At 41.1% G+C, this 23,024-nt stretch overlaps 1 protein-coding gene across 1 annotated transcript in view; it reads left to right on the top strand.

Moving 5' to 3' along the window:
* Positions 1 to 23,024, top strand: part of LOC137167121 (guanine nucleotide-binding protein G(q) subunit alpha) — a 206,677-nt gene that overhangs the window by 133,860 nt on the left and 49,793 nt on the right. Inside the window, exons 3-4 of the mRNA XM_067569124.1 lie at positions 1,556 to 1,710; positions 18,523 to 18,651. Coding sequence (XP_067425225.1) covers positions 1,556 to 1,710; positions 18,523 to 18,651 — 284 coding nt within the window. The remainder of the gene's footprint in view (positions 1 to 1,555; positions 1,711 to 18,522; positions 18,652 to 23,024) is intronic.

The following is a 23,024-nucleotide window of genomic DNA, read 5'->3' as shown; positions in this document are numbered from 1 at the left end:
TTACAAATCAATCTGCTATGTTTTTCTTGTAGTTCCTTGCAAACATGTTTAAGATATTGACATCTACCTTAAAGACCACTTCCAGTAGGCAACTCCCTATCTTAAGAGGGTGCTTTAAAGAATTTCCATAGTTTACAGTATAATGTTGTTTGACCTGTAGTTAGAGACCATTTCTAGACATCCAATTTTGCTTATTCCTTTAGTGGTTGTTTTAGCCAGGTTTTGCTGTAGCATCAAGGTCCCCTTTCTAGGGGATCTCTTTGAATGGTAAAAGGCAATTGTACTTTTTTCCCCCTCAGTGTGTAAATCTGCTGAGTTTGTAAACTGGCTATTGTTTTTTTTTTAATTTTAGTTTTATATACAGCAAGGGAAAACTGCACCTGGGAAAACTGTAAGATAAAAGTGCAAATAGAAACTTGCTTTGAAAATTGGATTACTAAATATATATCAGTGTGCAATTTTAGCTGTTTATTGACTTATGTTACATTGAGATAGGACACCCTTATTCTGCAGTAAAACTGCCCACCCAGAGGCTTGTGTCAGAATAAATAAAGGTCTGAATTACAATGGATTTAGTTTTTCCAGTTCCAGTTTTTGTCTAGACAATCCCGTAAACCTTGTCTTCGTTAGGAAAAAAGATGTTTGGATTTTTACCATGTGCTTGCTAACAGGTGTTTAAATCCTAGCGTGGACAAGACATTGATCATTTTACCATAGGTTACCAGGGTTTAATAATGTTTACCTTGATCTGATAATCTCTGTTAAAACAATAACTGCCTTGTCCACACTAGGATTTTATTGCATGTTACCAAGTGTTAGCTAACACTTGGCTAAAAAACAATATCAGTAACCACTTTTTTTTCCTAATGTGGATACATCCATTCTCCCTCAGCTAACGCACCACAGTTATCTACACCCACTCATTCACCATTTACTCTGAAGTACCAGCCACCAGTTCAACATTTCTTCCAAATTCATTTGTCTGAATGCAGATATTTGTAAAGTGCTCATCTTCCTATGAATATGGATTACTTCATCTGGCACAGACACATCACTGTACACATTGTCCAGGGAGCATGGGTTCAACTGCTTACTAGATGTCTTTTCGCCTGTTTCTAGCCGCATGAAACATCATGATATGTTGATCCATATAAAATGTACAGAAATCTCTATGTGGATAAAAACGTCTCTCCCTTTCCATTCCCTGGGACCCCTTTCAGCTACTGTGGCCCTCTCCTGCAGTCCTTCACACCCCATGTGACACCATCTCTCCCAACTGCTGTGGCTCCTTCCCCAGCTCCCAAGATCCTTTCCTCCAACCTATTTTTTCCCCTTGAAATATTTGGATATGTATTCATCTAGTAAGGAAGTATATCCAGAATCTCTCCAATCCAAACAAAGTGGATTTGTGAAATTTCACACAAATATACATAAAATACTGAAATAGCCAATTTGTAATTGTAATTTTTACAGCTTTTTTACATACACTGTGTATGAGGTATCTGCAAACACAGAAAAGAGGGTGAAATTTATTGTTTTGTTTGTTTTGAATTAGGCCCATGCCCAGTTAGTTCGAGAAGTTGATATAGAGAAGGTATCAGCATTTGAGAATCCCTACGTAGACGCAATAAAGAGTTTATGGAATGACCCTGGGATCCAAGAGTGTTATGACAGAAGACGGGAGTATCAGCTATCGGACTCAACTAAATAGTAAGTATGCATGGATATGGATAATTGGATATTTCTTTTTTTTCTTTCTAATTTAAAATAAAATTCTGATTATATTTTACAGTGGCTCATAATGTGTTTCTACATATAACCACAGTATAAGCATGTAGGCATATTATTCAATGTATATATACACTGGCACATGCTTTGTATACTGACTTACAAAAGCTACAGTTAGAGGGGGTGGATCTGATTTACTGCCAGTAGGGTAATGTAGTTTTCCCAAAACACACATCCATTATAATTTGAAAAGCTGTAATAAGACTTGTTAATAGAATTTTTTTATCATTATAATTATTTTTTTTTTATTGTATTCATGCCCTTGGGCTCTTTGAAAATCTTAGCCTCTGACATATAGTTCACAGATTCTGTTCAGGGCAGAGGGAAATCCTTCAACAGCTCTTTTGGGCCAAAAGTGCACTCATGGGTGCATATACAGAAAGTAACACAAATAGAGTCAAGGGTCTGAAATTCAGTGTTTGAAACTTAACAGAGTTGATAAGAATAGTATCCCTTCACTTGATTCCTGTCTTCCCTGCTTTTTTATTGCCTTCTTCACTATAACAGAGATCTTTTTTGCAGTCCTGTTAGTTCACTTGGGTTGTATAATATTTCTTATGTTAACGAAAGGGAAACTGATTGTTAAAAGATGCACGATAGCTTGTTAATGTTCTTGTGTTTGTGCAACTGTGATTTATGTTTTTATGAAAATTGTTGGAAGCGATAGGAAGAACAAACTGGACCTGAAACTAAAACACAGTATCTGTCAGGAAGGCCAGCTCTTAATTGAAAGCTAAATTTAATTTTAAAAGGGAGAGGAAAATACTTGCCACTCGTAGCACAATATAAGAAACTTCAGTTCAGTTAAGTGAAAAAGAGAAAGCAGTCTAAAAGATCTTTAGTTACATCTGCCTCTAAAAGTATTGCAAGTTAAATTCTTGATGTTACAAATCAACACAGAAATATTAATCTGGTTAGCCTTGGCCTGGACTCCTTTTATGCTTATATTTTTTCAGTCAAAGGTTTCATAAAATAATGCTCTGGATGTTTACAATTGGAGTTTGAGGACAGTCTGCAGACTGGCTCCAAGAAGTCTGACTGTAGTGAGTTAGTCTAATGAGGTAGCTGAGGTAAAAAACTTCTCTTGTGCAACAGGACTACATTAATTAATTAATTATTTAGTTAATTAAGGAACATTAATTAGCATATTTATCTGATCGTTTCAGCTGTTGCAAAAAATCACAAAGCCTCCACTGGTTGTGCAGCCATGGAATGAGTTTTAATCTGGATGGAGTCTGTGCCTTAGAAAGACAAATGAAATGGATCATCTCATTCTGGTCCCCATTTGTTCTGATGGCAAAGCCATCATATGGTTTGGCAGGAATGGAGGCTCCTCCTCAAAGGAAGCCCAGGATGGAACTAAGGGCACAATTCAGCACCCACTGAAGTCAATGGAAAGACTCATTTACTCAAATATGGGTTGTATTGGGCCATAGGAGGTATAATACAAGTCTGGGTTGAGATTCGTTTGCACAGCAGCATAAGGAAGCATGTCTGGCACCTACCTATATGTCCATCTCAAGAAACACTATTAGTACCTCCTTAATATAATGTATACATTCTGGGAGCTACTCTAAATTATGGCAAGCTGCCTGGGCTGCCTATAGGCATCTCTACAACATGGAGATGCCCAAAGTGGCCGTAGTGGTTTGCGCTATGGCCTCGTTCCCTTCCAGTCCTAGTATGCACCTCTCACTCTTAGCACTCCCACCAGAATGGGACTTGCTGTCCTACACAATGCCTGGACTGAGGAAATTCTTCCTCAGCCAGGTGGAGAGCTTGTATTGCCTTTGTGTAGTGGACAGTGGCATACAGGGCCATTAGAATCCCTCCTATCGCCAAGCACACAGTATTTTGCACAGTCTTGCCAACAGTCTGAACAATCGTACATTTTTTAAACTAACGAAATCTTACGGGAAATTTTATATCAGTTACATCATCGAGAATTGAGGAGAAAGTAAATTTTAGTGACTTACTAGGTTGACTGTTACAGTACTGAGATGCTCAGCAAAGTGAAGTGGGCAGAACCCAGCCTTTAGCTTGGCACAACAAAAGCAAAGAAATTCCATGTCAAACTCCATATATAACCTGAATATGTGTGCAGTGTGGGGGTCAAATAATTCCTGTTAGCAACAGTCAGTTCTCTATCCTTGCTGTTGTATTTAGTGCTCCAGAGTTTAAGCTTTCATTTAAAAAAAATTATTAAACCTTTAGGCCCTTACACTGCAAAGATCTCCTTCAACATATAAGCCAGATGTAAATCAGTGTACCTGAGTCTACAGGCAGGTTGAAACACAGTAGCTTTGGAGGATTGACTCTGAACCCTAATTCAAATAATATAATATCAACATGCTGACTATTTTACTGCTTCTCAAATCATGCTGGGAAGTAGAGTGACAATAATATTATAGAATCATAAAAGCATAGGGCTGGACGGGACCTCAATAGGTCATCTAGTCCAGTCCCTGCACTCAGGGCAAGACTGCGTAAGAACTAGACCATTCCTGCCAGGTGTTTGTCTAACCTGTTCATAAAAACCTCCAATGACAGAGATAACACAAACTCTGTAGGCAGTTTGTTCCAGTGCTTAATTAAATAAAGAACTGCACAGTCTACTATGGGCGGCATCAACGTTGGCAGAGTCTGGGTTGTAGCCAAAGACTGGTAGAATAGTATCACTTTTTTTTTTCCCTCCAGTCTGACCACAAAGGAAAAGGGAGGGTAGATGTTTTCTCCCTGGATCCTGCTCAGGAGCTTCATCTTTTATAGCTTCTCTTAGCAGATACCTGATAAATATGAAGGCCCCTCTCCTCCCCCCTTCTGGCTGCTAGATGGAAAAATTCATCCTAGTCCCTCCCACCCCATAGTTTTCCGGTTGCTGCATGGATTAATGCCCACCACATATGGAATTCAGAGGCAGTCCATTCTTCATAGCGGCTCCAGGACTTAGCCCTGCCTTTCAGCTCAGGCCACTAGACGATGCTTTCTAAACCTGTAGGAACACTCCAACAATCAATTATTAGCATTAGGAAGGCTTGATATAGCATACAGTGAACTGTAACACAATAATGTCTGTGTCTCCCTTTCAAGAAAAATTTCAATTTATATTTTTTGACACGCAAAATGGGTGAGGAAATATCTTTTATTGGACCAACTTCTGTTGGTGAGAGAGACAAGCTTCATGTAAGCTTTAAAGCTTGTCTCTTTCACCAGGCTTGGTCCAGTGGCAGATTACCCTGTCTTGTCTCTCTCAGTGAAATTAAAGACTGTCTCTTAACTATAGCCATGATTAGTGACTCTGTTATTCATACTGTTGTATTAAAAAGTGGACCTTTAAGCCCATTACTTCTTGTCCTGCCTTCAGTGGGCATGGAGAACAATTGATCATTGTCATCTTCGTTACAGTCCTTAGCGTATTTGAAGACTATTATCAGGTCTCCCCGACAGTATTCTCTTCTTAAGAGTAAACATGCCCAGTTTGTTTTTGTTTTTTAACCTTTCCTCATAGGTCAGGTTTTCTAAAACTTTTAACATTTTTATTGCTCTCCTCTGGATTCTCTTCACTTTGTCCACATCATTCCTAAAATGTGGCACCCAGAATGGAACACAGTACTCCAGCTGAGGTCTCACCAGTGACAAGTAGCGCAGGACAGTTATCTCCCGTGTCTTACATACAACACTCCTGTTAATACTCCAGAGTGATATTAGCCTTTTTCACAACTGCACCACATTGTTGACTCATATTCAGCTTGTGATCTACTGTGACCCCTAAATCATTTTCAGCATTACTACCACTAGTCAGTTATTCCCCACTTTGTAGTTGTGCATTTGACTTTTTCCTTCGTATGTGAAGTACTTTGCATTTGTCTTTATTGAATTTCATCTTGTTGATTTCACACCATTTCTCCAATTTGTCAAGCTCATTCTGAATTCTAATCCTATGCTCCAAAGTGTTTGCAACTTGTGTGGGAACTTGTGTTCCCATCTTGGTTTCCAGCTTGGTGTCATCTGCAGATTTTATAAGCAAACTCTCCACTCTATTTCATTAATGAAAATATTGAATAGTACTGGACCCGGACTGACCCCTGTAGTACCCCACTAGATATGCCTTCTCAGTTTGACAGCCAACTATTGTTAATAACTCTTTAAGTATGGTCTTTCAACCAGTTATGCACCTACCTTATAGTAATTTTATCTACTCCATATTTCCTTAATTTACTTATGAGACTATCATGTCAGACTAAAGCCTTATTAAAATAAAAATATGTCCTGTCAACTGCTTCCCTCCATCCACTAGGCCAGTAATCCTGCCATAGAAAGAAATTAGGTTGATTTGGCATGATTTGCTCTTGACAAATCCATGCTGGTTATTCCTTATCACCCTATTATCCTCCAGGTGGTTACAAATTGATTGTTTAATAATTTGTTCCAGTACCTTGTCAGGCATCCAGTCATGTTACAGTGTGGTAGAAGATGCTGTTGTTACTTATATAATATTTATACAACAAGATAGGTATGCCTATAGCTTTGCAGGCCAATAAAAATGACAGGCCTTTATCCCAAGCAACATGCATTCTATAGCCCTCCACTGAGGTAAGACCAAGGAAAAGAACTTGTGCTCATTTGCGCGCTCTGTCTCACACACGCACACTCCTATTTTTAATAATAAAACTTTAACTGATTCTCCCTTTAATAAGCTTCCTTACATAAACCAAAGAATGTTTATAGAGAGACGGAAACTGGAACGTGCTTAGATAAAATAGTGGTGGGTGCTATAGAAAACCTTAAGATAGAAATTCGAAAAATTGTGACGGGGTGGAGAGTAATACAATAATTATGCAATGGGCACTTATATATATGTATTTACAGTTCTGGATTTGCTTTCATAACTGACTAATTATTCAGCCTCATATCCCATCTAGAGCAATAGTAGAATTTTGAAATTTGTGGACATTTTTTTGGTTCTGATGATTTGCTTTTCCAGACTTGTTGCTGGTAATGGTTGCCTGCCAGGTACTCAGGTAAACAAGTCCTAGTTGAGAAAGGCAATTGGGCAGGGCTTGGATAGAATAAGAATAAAACAAACATAATACATCCTTCTCCTCCTCCTCGTTCACCTTCCACTCCACACATACAGCCCTGAGGTTTATTGTGTTCTTTTTAGATTTATATTAGATATTCCCTGGAAACTCTAATATGTTTCTCAGATGTGCCTGTTAAATTTTCAATAATGGCATGACGCCCCAGGAATATGAACCTTCCCAAGTTAATAAAAGCTGTGAGGATGCAGACAGTACTTGTTTACATTATAGCTTTGTTCACAGCTTGTTTTAATACACTGAAAATCAATTCCATTTACTTCACTGCATACATAAAACAGAGTGACTGTGACATTACCCAGAGGATACTTATCTCAGTTTTGTTGGCATCAATCCTGGAGGTTAGAAAAATCCCACTACATCAGCTTTTAAAATGTGACATTTCTCCAAGAAATATTTTGCATGTGTGCGCTCTGAGGGGTGTAAAATGTACATACATTTTCTATACAATTGTGAGAGTTTTCCTTGAAATCATGCATCAACTAGTATGAGTGACGATTACAATAACAATAAAAAATCACAGCTTATTGTTTTGCAGTAGATGGTAGGACAGTGCTGGTTTTCATCTGCCAGAGTTTGGTTTTGCAAAAACAAAACCAGGGTGCCTCCAGTCTCAGCTCTATTGCAGGCCGATTCCCTAAAGGACAGGAGCATGGGGAGGTCAATTAAATTGTTTGCTCTCTATTTTTCAGGCAGCCTTATTCATAAGCTCTGGTTAGACAAAGGGTTTTACTGTCATTTTAGAGTGTCTGTGTCTGGTGTGTGTATGAGAGAGATCTTTTGTGAAGACTTTGTTCGCGGAGTCAGTGTGGAGATTTGTGCCAGTGAACTGCCGCAATTTTTGGAAATTTGTATTCGCATTTTGTCAGCAGAACATTGGTCTGGGAATAAGATGAAAATGTTCACTATTACTACTCCAGTGTAGCTCAAACCTTTGTATTTGGAAAATGTCAGCTCCCGGCTTTAGCTTTGGACATATATGAGCGTGCTTACATATAAAATGTTACTGGTAAACCTCGCCTGTGATACAGTATATGGGGAATAGTTATTCTGAGGTCTCCTGGGCAAACTTTTTCTTTTCCATTGGATGAAAAATATCACATGGTTTCCTATGTCATAGCAAGTCATGGCAGAGACTGGCAGACTTGAAGGAACAAATTCCTGTTAGCTTTAGATTGACCATTTTCCTGACAGTGGATATCTCAGCAGATTTTTTGTTGCTTTGGAGATCAATTTTTGATAGTGTGTCTGGAACTGTCCTCCAGTGGTTACAGTCATACTTAGAAGTTACTCAGAAAGTGGTGATAACAATTCTGTCTCATCAGCAACAAGTTTCATATGCAGCCTCGCTTAAGAATATATCACGTGTTCATAAGACTTACCATCATTATGCTGATGAAATTCACCTAGGTATTTCTTGCTCCATTAGCCTTACAAGTCTATGCTTTGGAAGACTTATTGGGCTCTTATTGTCAAATGGATTCATCACAGCTATCTCATCTGCCACTTTGGAGACAATAAGAAGTGTTGCAGTTGAATAGAAGCCATAGCTATAAGACTGCTCTTTCTTTCTTCATGTCTCCCCATCCTCTTAGTGCATTTTCTTGACATCTTGTTATACAAAATCTATATGCCAATTTAGTTTGAAATTATAGAAATTCAATTTGCAGAATTGTTTGCTGGTGAAGGTGGAAAAATCAGTATTTTTTTTCTTATCCTGCTGGACTATTTGCATGCTTCCCTGCCATCTTGTCCCTTTCTTCTCCTATCCAGGCTTTCCTGTTGCCTGGTACTCCTCCTTTCTTACAAAAGTTGCCCTGCCAATTGTCTCCTTTCTCCCACATTCCCTTGGACTGTTACCTTGTTGAGCAGTCACCTAACCCCCTTCTTCTGTTGCTCTTGGACATGTTGCCCACCTGTCTTGATGCCTGTTAGCCTTCTGTTGGAAACAATCTCCCACCAATGGCAGTCCCATTTACAGCTGCTCATTCAGAGGACAGATGGTGTTTCCTGACTTCTTCCTTCACAGCAGCAATCAGTAGTAGAGGCAGCGAGGCTGGCTCCGCCTCCCTGTATCCATCGACTTTTAGTGGCTCTGAGCCATGGTGTTTGGTTTTTGTTGTTGGTTTTTGGGTTTTTTTTTTGGGCAAGGAAGAGTCAGGACAGTTGTAGAAGCAAATGGGAACCAGGAGGAGGATCTGCCAGTTCCCAAGGACTACTAGCAAGTGCTCTGCATGCACCACTGGTTGACTAATTACAATTTGAAAACTGTTGTCAGATATAATATCTCAATATTTTGTAGTTTCTTGGGGTCTGCTTAGTGGAGCCTGCTATCCTGTTCATTTAAGTGAGTGTATATTGTACTTACTTTTTATGATTTCGTCTCTCTAATTTTATCATGTCAATAAATTCTGTTTTTTATTTAAGACAACTAGAAAGGAATCTTGGATACTGTTAGATGGGGACAAGTATTCCATGTGTATTGTGCCTTGGAGAGCAACTAAACGTTGGGGAAATGAATAAGGATTGAGTGAGGCCTTGGTTACAAGTACAAGGTGAAGGAGATTGTGCTCGCCTTCCCGAAGAGTGGCACAAAGAGCTTGGTCAGAACCATTGTGGTTTTATTCCAAGGTTCAGAATATTGGTGTCACTTTCAGCCATGCCCCTCTCCACAGGAAACCTTGCCAGAAAATATACAACCAGTTAGGTGACATTACTCCATTCTTTCCACTTATGTTGTGCACTAGGCAAATAATACTTTTGGAGTACGGTGCATTTCAAAGGTATCACTAACTCCATTATGGCTCTGTAGCCACCATGTAATCATTTTAGGATTGGGACTTAAATGCTTGCTTTTATTAAAAAAGCCACCCCTTTTTAACACTGACCAGAAAACAACAGGTGCCTTTCGGTTCCTAGTCAGTGTACAGATCCCAAATATGCTATGATACTGTAGCTCTTTTTTCTTGACGTCAGCAGAGAGCTGTTGCCAAGAGCTTGTTACACACACATTACCTTGGTAATGCACCTTGTGCCTATCACTATAGCAACTCCACTGAAAAATTACCTCAGCAGCCACTCAAATTCATTTTTACAAAAAAAATTGCAGCTATAATTAACTTTTTTAACTTGGTCTGTAATATAAATTTACTGAGACCTATGTGATCGTGTTTTAAAGTCACTGTCTGCAATTTGCCATTTTGTCTCCTTTGTTAAATGCTTAGCTGAATAAGTACAATATGAGGAGAGGCCTTAACTACAATATATTTAATCAAAATAAAACAAGTTTCAGCAAATGAGAAAAATACACACAAAGTGCCACGTACTTTTGACCTAAATAGTTGCTGCTACTGCTAGCTGTGCACTATGCTGCTACTTTGAAGTAGCTACAGTTTTTCCAGCTTTGCGCTGGGCCTAATGACCGTTCCCAGGAAATTCCAAATAGAAAGGTCGTTATTACTGTTGTAAATTGAGAAATTAATAAATGAAGAAAATTTCTATTTTAGAAGCACAGCTGTCAACAAGATTTCTTTTAAGGGAAAGGTCCAGTGTTTGAAAACAGATACCTAGAATATATCTACAAAATGTGTGAGAGCAGCAGTTTTTGTACTGTACAGAAAACGGGTAATTGCATTGCAGAAAATCATTAAAGAGTTTTGTGCATGCATGCATTTGGATGGGCTTGCAAATGCAATTAGGAGGCTGCTTTGAAAATTTAGCACAAAGAGCCAAGAAGTGAAATAAGTATCCTGGAATGTACAATTTGCTTACAGTAGCAGGCTTTTCCTAGCACTTAGTCCCTCATTATGCAACATCTTGCTCATGTTTTTACATGCTTATCATTGAGTGCCTGCTGGATTGGGGTTTAAGGCTGTAATTCAGTAGGGTATTTGAGCACATCAGTAGTCCCATTAGGACTAAATTAAATATGTGCTTAAGTACCTTGCAGATTCAGGACCTTAACTATCAGTGCAGTAACAAACAGCAAAGAAGAACTGAATTTTCGCATGTTATTTGGAACCCTGGAAACCCCTTATCTAAAATAGCTTGGATTTGCTGACTTTCAGAGCATTCAGCGGGGCCCATTTGTTTTACTTGGCCTTGGAGGAGAGTTAGGGCATCTGCAGTAATGGCTAATGCACTGAGGTGTGGGTTATTTGGATCAGAGTTGTTGCTCAATAGAAGAGGTTAGATGACTGAAATTTGTATTTAGTTTTGTAATTTTAAATAAGCCGCAGGATGCCCCCAGCCTGTGTATGCAATGTTGCCAACTTGAAATTTTATTATGAGTCTCATGATATTTCATGTATTCTTAACATCCCAGCTCCTGGAGACAGATGATTACATGAGAAATCTCAGCTTTCATTTTAAAAATACAGTAAGTTTCCAATCCTCATGGCTGTTGAGCAGGGTTTGAAGATGTGATCCAAGCACACCCTAAAGGTTCCAAAAACAGAGAGCAAATAGAAGGGCCCCCAGAATATTATTTTTTTTACGAATTTCATGGATTTTAAAAACAATTTCATGATAATTTCGGGGCTGTCTTGCGATTTTTGAATGTTTGAGATTGGCAATATTGTTATGGATGTTTCTTGTTATTCTAAAGCAGCGGTTCCCAAACTGTGGTATGTGTACCACCAGTGGTACTCAGGCCACCTCCCAATGGTATGCGTCCACCAACTAATTAAGGCCTGGTCTACCCTTACAGCAAAATTCGGTGGCAATCAACGGGAGATATGCAAACTACATAGAGTAGCTTGTATATCTTCTGTCGACTTCCTAAATTCTAATGAGTGGCATCCCCACTATGCTGCGCCAGTGGGAAACGCCCTCCCAACACTTAGGTTTTAAGATGGTTTTCATACATAGTCTGTGTATAAAAAATGGGCTGTGTACAACAGGTGGTGACATTTTATGTTGGTGGTATGCAGTGTGGTAGAGTTTGGGATCCGCTGTTCTAAATCAAAAGATTATAAATAAAATAACTTTGGAACGTTCTATAGGTTTATAACAACAGTTATAACAACAGATTTGAAAATTACATGATGGGATTTCTTTTTAACATTGTGTAATTTTCTCCTTTTTTTTAATGTGAATATTCATGATCTCAAATTTCACTTGCACAGTCCCCTGCAACATTTAAAAATAGTCAGCCCAATGACAAAGCACTAGGCAATTCTGAGTAAAAAAAAAAACAGACCATCATCTTTAATTTAAACAAGCCTTGGGAACAAGGAAAAAAGGGAGAGTTGGTTATGTAATGTTAAAAGTAATAATATACACCTATGCTGTTGTTATACAATTAATAAAAATGATTGATGATTTGTTTTAATGACACCCAGTAGTGTGCTAGGCGCTTCCCAATACAAGTAAAAAGACTTGATTCCTCCTCAGAGAGCTTACAGACATTTCAGACATGATGCAGAGAGCAGTTGACAAAACAATTGGGAAAGGTAGGGAAGGAAGGACCACCTCAACTTAAATAATGCTATGTGCCTACTCAGCACAGCTTGATGGAGTACATTTTCATTGTGTTTTAAATAAGATTAATTAATAAACAAAACAAGTAGATGAATTAGTCAGTTCATTGTACTAGAGGAGACGTGGGTGGTCAGGAGGGATTTAATAAGGAAATGGCACTCACTTTACAAGACAGCTCAAGAAGGAAATTCTATGTTTTGCTGCTTTAGGCAGACCTCCTGATGCAGGGTCTGGGGAAAGATACATGTGAGCTTCCTCAAATTAGTGCAAGAGAGTGATGTTGTCATAATATTGCTTGAAACAGGAAGTGCAGCTGATCATCAACAAAAGAGTGAAAGTGATTGCAGGCAAAGTGTGGTCAAGTTCAGAAACGAAACAAAAATATTTTTCTTCTTTGAGTGCAGGTCCCAATTAGGGTGTCTAGTTATCCCGATTTTATAGGGACAGTCCCGATATTCGGAGCTTTTACTTACATAGGTGCCTATTCTCCCCTGCCCCCATCCCAATTTTTCACACTTGCTATCTGGTCACTCTAGTCCCTATGTGTATTCCACTGTGGTTGTGTGCATGTACTCCATGCACCTGACACCGGAGAATTCTTGCAAGCAGTGTCCATTGGTCCAAGCATGACCGAACCTAACTCTTGTTTCCAACCGAGGGCACAAAAGGTGAAGTGTACCAACAGCCTCTCTAGTTCTTACCAGATGACCTGGGTTGGAATCTTCAATGTCCAGAGTTTCCTTCCATTTCTTCAATCTGTAAAATACTACAAAGATTGTCTTAGTGCCTTTTTTGTATACAGTACTCTATAGTTAGTAAGGTTTTATTAGTTTTTGTAGCTTTTAGCAGTGTGTTTTTTTTAGTTAGATTCCCCACCTCAAGGAACATCCCATCCCCTCTCCTGTACCCCATTGTGGATACTGAACTATGCCCAGAACTCTGGACTTCAAAAACTGTGTGTCTTACTCCCTACTCCTTCTTGATCACTGTTGCTGTTTGTACTGTCTTAGGGAGGCACACTATTTAGCTAAGTGTAACATCTGCCACTCTTTTCCTCACCATACCTGTGAGGGGAGGGAACTCTGTCTTAGAAAACACCTCATGGGAGGTCATGAGGCTTCAGTCTGATCCAGGTTGAGGAACACCCCCTGTATATCGGTCTGAATCAATATGAAGCATGCTTCCCACCACGAGGTCTGACTCTGTTGCAGGGGAATCTATACCTACAGACCCTTCCCTCCTCCCTCCCCTGTTGGGGTCTTGTTGGGAAGGCAGAGAATCTGCTTCAAAGATGTCCCACACAGCTCTGCTCGTTCAACCCATAAGGATTTATTACATCCTAAATCTGAGGGCCGTGATTCTAAATCCCGTAAAGCTAGGGTTTTACTGGTATCGGACCCCCCTTGCTGGCAACATATACTCCACTGGTACCATCCAAGTTGAAAAGTCAGGATCCATCAGTTCTGGCACAATCAGAGCTTCTACCACCAATGGTACCCTTGCAGTCTTACTTTCTAGCTACATGGATTCTCCCTCTTTTGACCCCTCACACTCTGGGAAGGTCAAAGACTTACACTACAATGGAGGACATCTTTGCTCTTCCCAAGCCTCAGTTTCCCCTATCATCAGGACCTTCTCTGACTAGGGAGATTGTGACTCCGCCTTTGACTGAAGTCTCTTCCATCTGCCATCTGTGCCTTTCCTTCGTCGGAACCCTTGGTACTGCTGTTGTATCTGGACCTTTTCTTCTCTTCCTCAGGAGCATCCAAACCACTAGAGGAGCCATCATCTCCTCCAAGAAATGTTAGTTCAGACAGATTCAGAACTTCCTGGTACCAACCTCCACCTCAGCATTTATCTCGGGACTGCTGGCACCCCATGCCTTGGGGCCCATACATCCATCCTCTTCCTGAACCAATATACTAGCCATTTGGGGGGGAAATGGGACATATATGCCAGGTATACAGAGCTTTATGTGTTCTTCCAGGAAATCACTCCACTATTCCCCGCTGAGGCAACAATCAAAGCCTCCTCTTGAACCCCCAGGAATACGAACTGGGTCCACCGGTACTAACAAGATTCATTCTCTCAACATATGACACCTGCCTTCTATCTGCGAAGGACAAAACCAGTAAGAAAATTACCTAGAGTGTTTTCTTGCTTTAGTACGATGAGTCCAAGGTCAAGCTGTGTTCTCCCAGAGGCTCTCTAAGTGGATCTTGGTCTGTATCCTGCTCTGTTACCAGTTGTTGCATCTTCCTCCCACTCATGGGGTAAGGGCTCATTCTGCAAGAGCGCAAGCAACTTCAATATCATTGCTTCAGGAAGTACCCTTATGTGACATTTGCAAAGCAGCTACATGGAATTTCATCCACCTGTTTGCAAGACAATATGCTTTAATGCATAACTCCTCTGCTGACGCATCCTTTGGGACAGCAGTTCTCCAAATGGCTCTGCTGTCTGCATCCTCCTCCGCCTTGATTACTGCTGGTCAGTGGAATAGGCATAGGGACCAGTACTCAAAAGTGAAGTTACTTACCTTATGGTAACTGGAGGTTCTTTGAGACGTGTGGTCCCTATCTGTACTCTGCTACCTGCCTTCCTTCCCTTCTGCTTCAGATCTTTACTAGATTTGTGGTAGAGAAGGAACTAGAGAGGCAGTCAGTCTGCTCTGCCCCTTATCCCTTTGGTGGAAAACATGAGAAAGGCGAGGGCATGTGCACATACCAACTGGCACTGTTTGCAAGAATTCTCCAACTCCGAGCGCATGTGCATACCCCGCAATGGCATACAGATAGGGACCACACATCTCAAAGAACCTCCAGTTACTACAAGGTGAGTAACTTCCACTTTTTTCTCTACTCTTTCAAAGTCATAGCAATATTCATTGTTGTTTGTAACAAGTACACACATTTTAGACCGAAATTTGAATTTCAACATAAATGCTCCTTTTAATAGAAATGTTTCTGTGAATATTTTTATACTCTCAATGGAAACTTTTTTCTTTTAAAATAACATTGACCCACATTTGCATCCTCGGTAATATATAAAAATCAGAAAGTGATTAGAAAGCGAGTATAAACATGATGAAACTGACTAGTTAACTTCATTGAAATAGCCAAATTGAGTGAATTTTGTTTGAAAATTTGAACAATAATAGGTCAGTGGCTTGTGAGAATGGAGAGGGTGTTGGAGGAATGTGTTTCCATTACTTTAAGAAAGAATTACAACTGATTTTTGAAAAGCTGTAGTGATAGCATCTAGAATTCTTTTGTATTTTTTGTTGACCTGATGAAAACTAGTTGTGATTTGTGAATAAGAATTGTAAAAAGAACTTTGTGTGTGCGTACTGAATTTGGCAGTGCATTCTCTTAATAGTGTGACAATTTTTTCTTGCTTCTGCACGTGAATGGAAAATTCCTAGGGAGTGAATATATGCAGGGAAAGAAATAGAACTCTGAAAGACTTATAATGAGTGGCACAAAGAGATATTGTAAAGTTTGCACAGATAACCAGAACTGTGTTGTTTGCTGACTTTGTGGTGCTTTGTTTTGTAACTTTAACTTTCTTTCCATGTTTTTATTTGTATGGACTTGTACAGTACTTCTAAATTCAGTTTTAACAATGTGAGTTGCTTCTAGTAAAATGAGTAAGGAGTTTTGCATTTAAAATATATATAGGGCTGAAACTTAAGTTGCACTGAATGGGGAAGGCAAAGGTGGCCCTCTCCCTCCACGCTCTGGCCTGGAATGCCTTATATGCAGAAGGAAACAGTGCTTCAACACCTTTATGCCAACCAGGGAGATTCCATTAGTAGTATTATTTTATTTATTTATTTATTTGTATTCCATAGCAGTAGGAGCCATGACAAAGGAATCACCAGCTGCCTTTTTAAGGTAGTTTCCAGAGACACAAGGGGACTTTACCAGGGCCAATGATCTGGACCACCTAACAAAGTCCATTTAAAATAAATTATTCTCCCTTTAAAACCATGCACCTGGCACATTGTTATAACTTATTGAAATTACCACTGTGCCCATCATGCTATCAGAGAGCACAACTGAGGTTCCTAAAGTGGGCCACAGCAAATTGATTATGCCGCTTACAGGTTTGTTCTCCTAAAATTTCCCTGTCCTCATGAGCTGCTGCTGTATTTGGGAATGTAGTGGGATATAATGCTGTCTTTGTAGTCTCATTCAGGCCTATGAATTTTCTTTCCTGAAGCCTAAAAGCAAAACCAAAGCTAGTTGTGATTTGGGTTGTTGGTTGGTTCTTAGTGTTTCAAGATCTTCGAGAGTATTTGGTTTTTGTTTTGTTTTTAAAAATTGGTATTTCAGGAGTTCCACTTTGTTCACTCTGTTCTCAAACAAAGGCCTGATTGGATCAAAATTAGTGATTTTTTTTTTTAAATGTTTACACAGTAGCACTGGAGCTATATGTTAAATTTGTCTGAGATTTGCTGTTCAAAATACTTGTCTGAATTTGTAGAGTTTTCTTGCATTACAAATTTATTTTCGCTTTAAGCTTTGATGATAGTAGTTATAGCTCCCTCCTAGGCCTAACTGAGTGTATATTTTAATTCTTGCATTCTACCTTAATGTAAAAGGGTTTCCATCATTGTCCATAACAATTTACTGACATTATAGTTAAAAAATGATTCAAAGCAACTAGAACTAGTCTATTTATTCCTTATTAGGTTTGTCTAAAAAGTTAAAAGCAACTTTAAAAGGATCCATCTAGAGAAAATCTATTCAGCATTTTCAGTATTTAAGTGATACACCTAAAAGATAATGGGTATAAAAAGAAGAGATGAAAAATCCATGCAGCCTATCACCCAGCATAGGTTAGAGCAACCTGAAGGTTGCTTTAACTTATTCCTGGGTGTCTGTGGACCAGGGGGTCATTCTTGTACCCATAAATAGCCATGTGCTCAAGAACATTCCAGCTGCACCCCATTCTCCTTGCCCTCTATACTGGGCACATTTCCAAGTGGCCAGATCCACTTGGTTTATGGGCTCCTTGCATCAGCAAAACAGAACAAAGAGGCAATAGCAGAGTGATGAATTGCCTTATGTTTTTGAAGTGGTTCTCTTACTCAAGAGCTATTCAATTCCTCCACGTTAATGAAACCAACACCAATACTGCTGTTCCCCATTTCGTTACTATTTTATGATCATACGCTCCCTTTAAACCACAGCAGAAGGGAATTATATGTGCCAATTATGGGCAGTCCTTACTAACAGTGATCCTATTGCAGTACCAGATTATTTGCCAAACTAGCAGGAGGTGGTGCAAGCTCAGTTTAGATAGGTTTAGTTCACCCAGAAGTTATGGACTTGATGCAGGAATTCTGGGTGAAATTCTACAGCCTGCATTGTTCAGGCAGTCACACTAGGTGATCATAATGGTCCATTTGGGCATTAAAATCTGTGGATTGCCCACAACTGGCATCAATAACCATTTGATCTGGAGGGTATATTTTTTTGTTTTGACTCTGGCCAGTTGGGTGTTCCTAGGGAGTCCCATTTGTCTTACTAAAGTTTCCTAACCAGGCATTGATCTACATTAAGTCTATTCAGTTTTAGAGCAGTTCAGGATTTTTGGGTATGTGTATCTAGCTATCTGTCTCCCTGTCTTTGTGTTTGCTTCTGTATATAGATATAGTAGAAAAATATATGTAAATCTATTTGAACACCTCTTTTCTGTATATTAGGTAATTAATATCTACATTTGTATATAAAATTACACAAGTTTATATCTCTGATATGTTTTGTCTTGGTCTTGTTTTTAAAACTGGCCACTGTTGAGTACTTATGTAGTTTGCATCTAGGAATTCCTTAGGAGAAAGCCGAGCATAATCTGGTGAAAAGCAGGAAAATCATAATACTGAGACACTTGTGGTAGTTTCTTTGCTAACATCCAGTCTGTGATGGCATTTCTTTAAGAGCAGGGTTCTGCAGGCAAGAACAATCATGAACTTCCTTGCGTGCACATATACACATACACGCACCTTTTTTTTTAAACGTATACTCTATTTTTGTTACACTTTTCACCCCACTTACCCATTTCCCTTCCTGATATTCTGCCTCCTCTTTCCCTCAGTGGGATTATGGTGTCACTGTCTTGCGTTCCTGTTGTTTTTCCCTGTCTGTAGCTATCTTAACGACCTGGACCGTATAGCAGAACCTGCCTATCTGCCCACCCAACAAGATGTGCTTAGAGTTCGAGTCCCAACAACAGGGATCATCGAATATCCATTTGACTTACAAAGCGTCATTTTCAGGTAGATGCTTAATACATTTCTTTTTGTTTTCATTGTATGTTAGATATGTAAAATATAATAGGCTGGTATAAAAAGTGTATAAGCATAAAATGATTCTGCACTTCATTTATTTGCTTGATCATTATGTTTCTTCATTCTTGTACATAAGTTGTTGCCAATTGACTATAAGGCTTAAGTAAAGAGATCAAGAGGGGAAGGGAAAATAAATCTGTATATGTTTGAAGGCCGTTCTTATGGTCATAGTAGAATAATTTGGACGTGATTTTTCAAATATTTGTAGCAATGTTTAATTACAAATTACATTTGTATTAATAGTCATATATAAACCAAAGTCAGTTGTGTATCCTCTTCTCCTACTTACTAGGTGAAGTGCAAAGATAAACTTAGAGGGCTTGATTTTTAATGAGTACTCCACATTTTTGCAAGCTTACTTTTACGTCTACAAATAATTTTACCCACAGTTAATTTCAAGTGCAAATGCTATCGCTTAGATATATAATTATTTGATTGCACCTGCAAATTAGCTATCTAAGTAAGAGCTTTTGGGCTGATAATTAATGGTGGATGCAAAACATTGCCTGCAAAAGAGAGACTGAGTTGAGGCTTTTTGAATTCAGAATGAGAATCAAGTTAAACTTTGAAAATGCTTATTTTATGTTAAGTGCCCAAAATATTTTAACTCATATTCATTCTTTTTCAATAGCAATCCTCAGTACCTTATATGCATTTCACTACTGCTCTTCATACCTATGTCACCAAGTGCTAAAATTTTTAAATGAATACAGAATAATGAGATGTTCTTCTTTGAGTGCTTGCTCATGTCCATTCTGAATGTAGGTATGTGCGCACACCACATGCACCAGTGCTGGAAGTTTTTCCCCTAACAGTACCGGTAGGATTGACTCTAGCGCCCTCTGTAGCGGCACACACATGTGCTCGCATATATGGCACTGCTGGCTCCCATCCTCTCAGTTCCTTCTTACCGCCCATGACGGTGCTGGAACGACTCTCTTTCTCTCTCAAGTCTCCGTGTTCCTAGTGGTTTTTTCTGTTCTATCTAATACCAGTATGTATAGTTTCAAAGTTTTTAGAAAGTTGTTATTTAGTTAGTAGTTAGCGAGGTTTGCAGCTAGAAAGCTCCCAAGGTCGGGGCATGCCCCGGTCTCTGGGATTTAAGCCCTGTGCTTCTTGTAAGAAGCCTATGCCACTTAGTGACCTGCATCAGAGCTGTCTGAGGTTCTTGGGGGAAGCCCACCCCTTGTGAAGTGCAAGATTTATAAGAGCTTTTGCCCGAGACCCAAGAAGGACCAAGATATAAGACTCAAGGCCCTTCTGATGGAAGCAGCTCTCAGGCTGGCGTCGGAGCCGAGATCGGACTCAGGACCAAGTACCATGGGCTCGTTGAAAAGCGCTCCGCTGGTATTAGAGCTCCCCCGGCACCGTTTGTCATCCCCGGTGCCAAAGAAGCACCAGAAGAAGGCACACTTGGACAGGGCACAACACTGAAGCCGGCTAAGAAAACCGCAAAGGAGCTCGAGTTAGCTCGGAAAGGGTCTCCGCCCAAATGGGCATCAAGTCTGGCTACCGTGCCGCCACTGACTCTGGGGAGTGGCAGAGGCCCGCGCCACCTGTTGGTCCTTTCCACGCCCGAGGCGTTCGAGGCAATGAGGAGCTTCAGTGTCACACTCCTCAAAGGACATCACTATGGCACCGGCTTTAGACGTTGACTCAGACCATGAGGAGTCATTGTCAGGCAGCCCATCAGTGGCCACACTATCTCGGGAAGAGGTGCCCGCACCCCCTCAACTGCTGGCCTCCTCTTCATCCTCCCCAGACGAGGCAGTAGCAGGCCCTTTGCCCCACTGGATGATTATAAGCCCCACTGGACGATTATAGGACACATCAGGACCTGCTGAGAAGGGGTAGCGGCCAACCTGGGCCTTAAGATACAGGAGTGCCAAGAACTGGTGGATGAACTCTTTGGAGTCCTGGTATCTGTAGCCCCTTCCAGAGTGGCTCTCCCTGTGCACAAAGGAGTGGTCATACTAGCTAAGGCCTTGTGGCATAACCCAACATCTCTTCCCCCCACAACTAAGTGGGCAAAGAAGAAATATTAAATATCTGCTAGGGGGTTTGAATATTGGAATACTCACCTGGCTCTGGGCTCGCTGGTGGTTGCGGCGGCAAACAAGCGAGACAGGCAGGGGCAAATGAGCTCTACATCGAAGAATAAAGAGGCAAAAAAGATGGATTTATTTGGACGTAAAATTTATTCAGCAGCAAGCTTGCAGCTAAGGGTAGCTAACCAGCAGGCATTGCTGGGGCGATACCATCTTAACATATGGCAGTTGCTCAAGAAATTTACCTATTCTCTCCCCCAACCCTCAGAGCAGGCGTTCAAGGCCATACTGGAGGAGAGTAAGATAGTGGCCAGGGCCTCCCTACAGGCAGCTTCAGATGCAGCAGACTCAGCAGCACAGGCAATGGCCTCCGCACTGTCTATGAGGAGGTCCTCATGGCTCCAGTCATCTGGACGCACTGCATCCAGGACCTCCCGTTCAATGGCGCTGCTCTATTTGCAGACCAAACTGACTCCAGGCTGCACGATCTAAAGGACTCTAGGGCCACGTTGCGATCTTTGGGCCTTTATACCCTGTCCTCATCAACAAGACACTTCAGGCCTTCGCAGCAGCAGTGCTTTGGAGGACAGTCCAGGGAGAGCCCTATAGGAGAAGAAACAGAGGTTACAAGTGCCACCGGGGCAATTCACTGGCATCATCCTTGAAGCCAGGCCCGAGCCGCCATTCCTCAGGTGGAAATATAGGCTTTGAAGGTGCGCCTGTGGACGACCAACCAGTTCGTGCCCGAGATCCAGTCTCCCACCATTTGCCTCCCACTATGCCCGCTTCGTCCTGGCCTAGAAGGCGATTATGTCGGATCGCTGGGTTTTGAACATGGTGGCTAATGGCTACACCATTCAGTTCACCTCGATCCTTCCCTCCCACCCTCATTCCCTGTCCCTCTTTAGGGACCCTTCTCTCGAGCAACTCCTCATCTGGGAGGTTCAAGCCCTCATACAGTTAGGGGCGGTGGAGGAGGTTCCTCACAACCAGAGGGGAAAAGGTTTCTACTCAAGGTACTTCCTGATTCCCAAAGCGAAAGGGGGCCTCAGGCCCATATTAGACCTGAGGGCCCTGAACAAGTTCTTCAAAAGGTTAAAGTCTCACCTGGTCTCCTTAGTGGCCATCATTCCCTCACTGGATCTGGGCAAATAGTTCGCTGCCCTTGATTTAAAGGACACTTACTTCCATATCGCTATCTTCTTGGGCCACAGGAGGTTCCTGCGGTTTAGAGTTGGTGCACAGTTTGCGGTCCTACCATTTGGCCTTTCCACTGCTCTCCGTGTTTTTACCAAGTGTTTGGCAGTAGTAACAGCCCACATCAGGCACAAGGAGGTGCAGGTCTTCCCTTACCTGAACAGTTGGCTTATCAGAGGCCGCTCGAGGGAGCAGGTCCATTGAGATGTGCAGATTGTCAGAGACACGTGTCAGTCGCTGGGCCTGTTAATAAACAAACAGAAGTCGTTAATCATTCCAGTTCAGAAAATAGAGTTCGTGAGGGTGGTCCTAGACTCTGTACAAGCCAGGGCACTGCTACTTGACACCCGATTCCAGACAATGACAAAACTTATAGCCAGTCTATGGGGCCACCCGGTTACCTCAGCCTGCTAGGACATATGGCGGTTTGTACCTATGTGGTTCACCACGTGAGGCTACACTTGTAGCCACTCCAGATGTGGCTGGCTGCATTATATTTTCCATCAAGAAATCCCATGGACATGATGGTCACAATCACCTCCCACTTCTCTAGAGTGGTGGACAAACCCTGGTCAAGTACTGGCAGGAATTCCCTTCGTGGCCCCGAGGCCTACACGGTCCCTGGTTTCGGAGGCCTTGAACCTGGAATGGGGGGGCCCACCTAGGGACCCTCAGGACACAAGGTCATTGGACCAAGAAGGAGCTAAGTATGTATATAAACATTAAGGAGCTCAGAGCCATCAGACTGGCCTGCCACCTGTTTTGGCTGCAACTGTCCAACAGGTTGGAAGAGTATTCATAGACAACACAGTGGCAATGTCCTATATCAACAGGCAAGGAGGAGCCAGGTCCCCAGCCCTATGCCAGGGAGCCATACGTCTCTGGGACTTTTGTGTAGAGCACAACATTATCCTAGAAGCGGTCCATCTGCCTTGACTGAAGAATACCTAGCCGATTGTTTGAGTAGGTCCTTTTGCTCTCACCATGAGTGAGAGGTGGCTGACTGCATCTTCCAAAGGTGGGGAATTCCCCAGGTAGACCTGTTTGCCACCAGGG

This window comes from Emydura macquarii, unplaced genomic scaffold (genome assembly GCF_026122565.2).
Source record: "Emydura macquarii macquarii isolate MOO-44397 ecotype Brisbane River unplaced genomic scaffold, CSIRO-AGI_Emac_v2 contig_2897, whole genome shotgun sequence".
Lineage (NCBI taxonomy): Eukaryota > Metazoa > Chordata > Testudines > Chelidae > Emydura > Emydura macquarii.
This window is presented reverse-complemented; position numbering and strand designations above follow the sequence as displayed.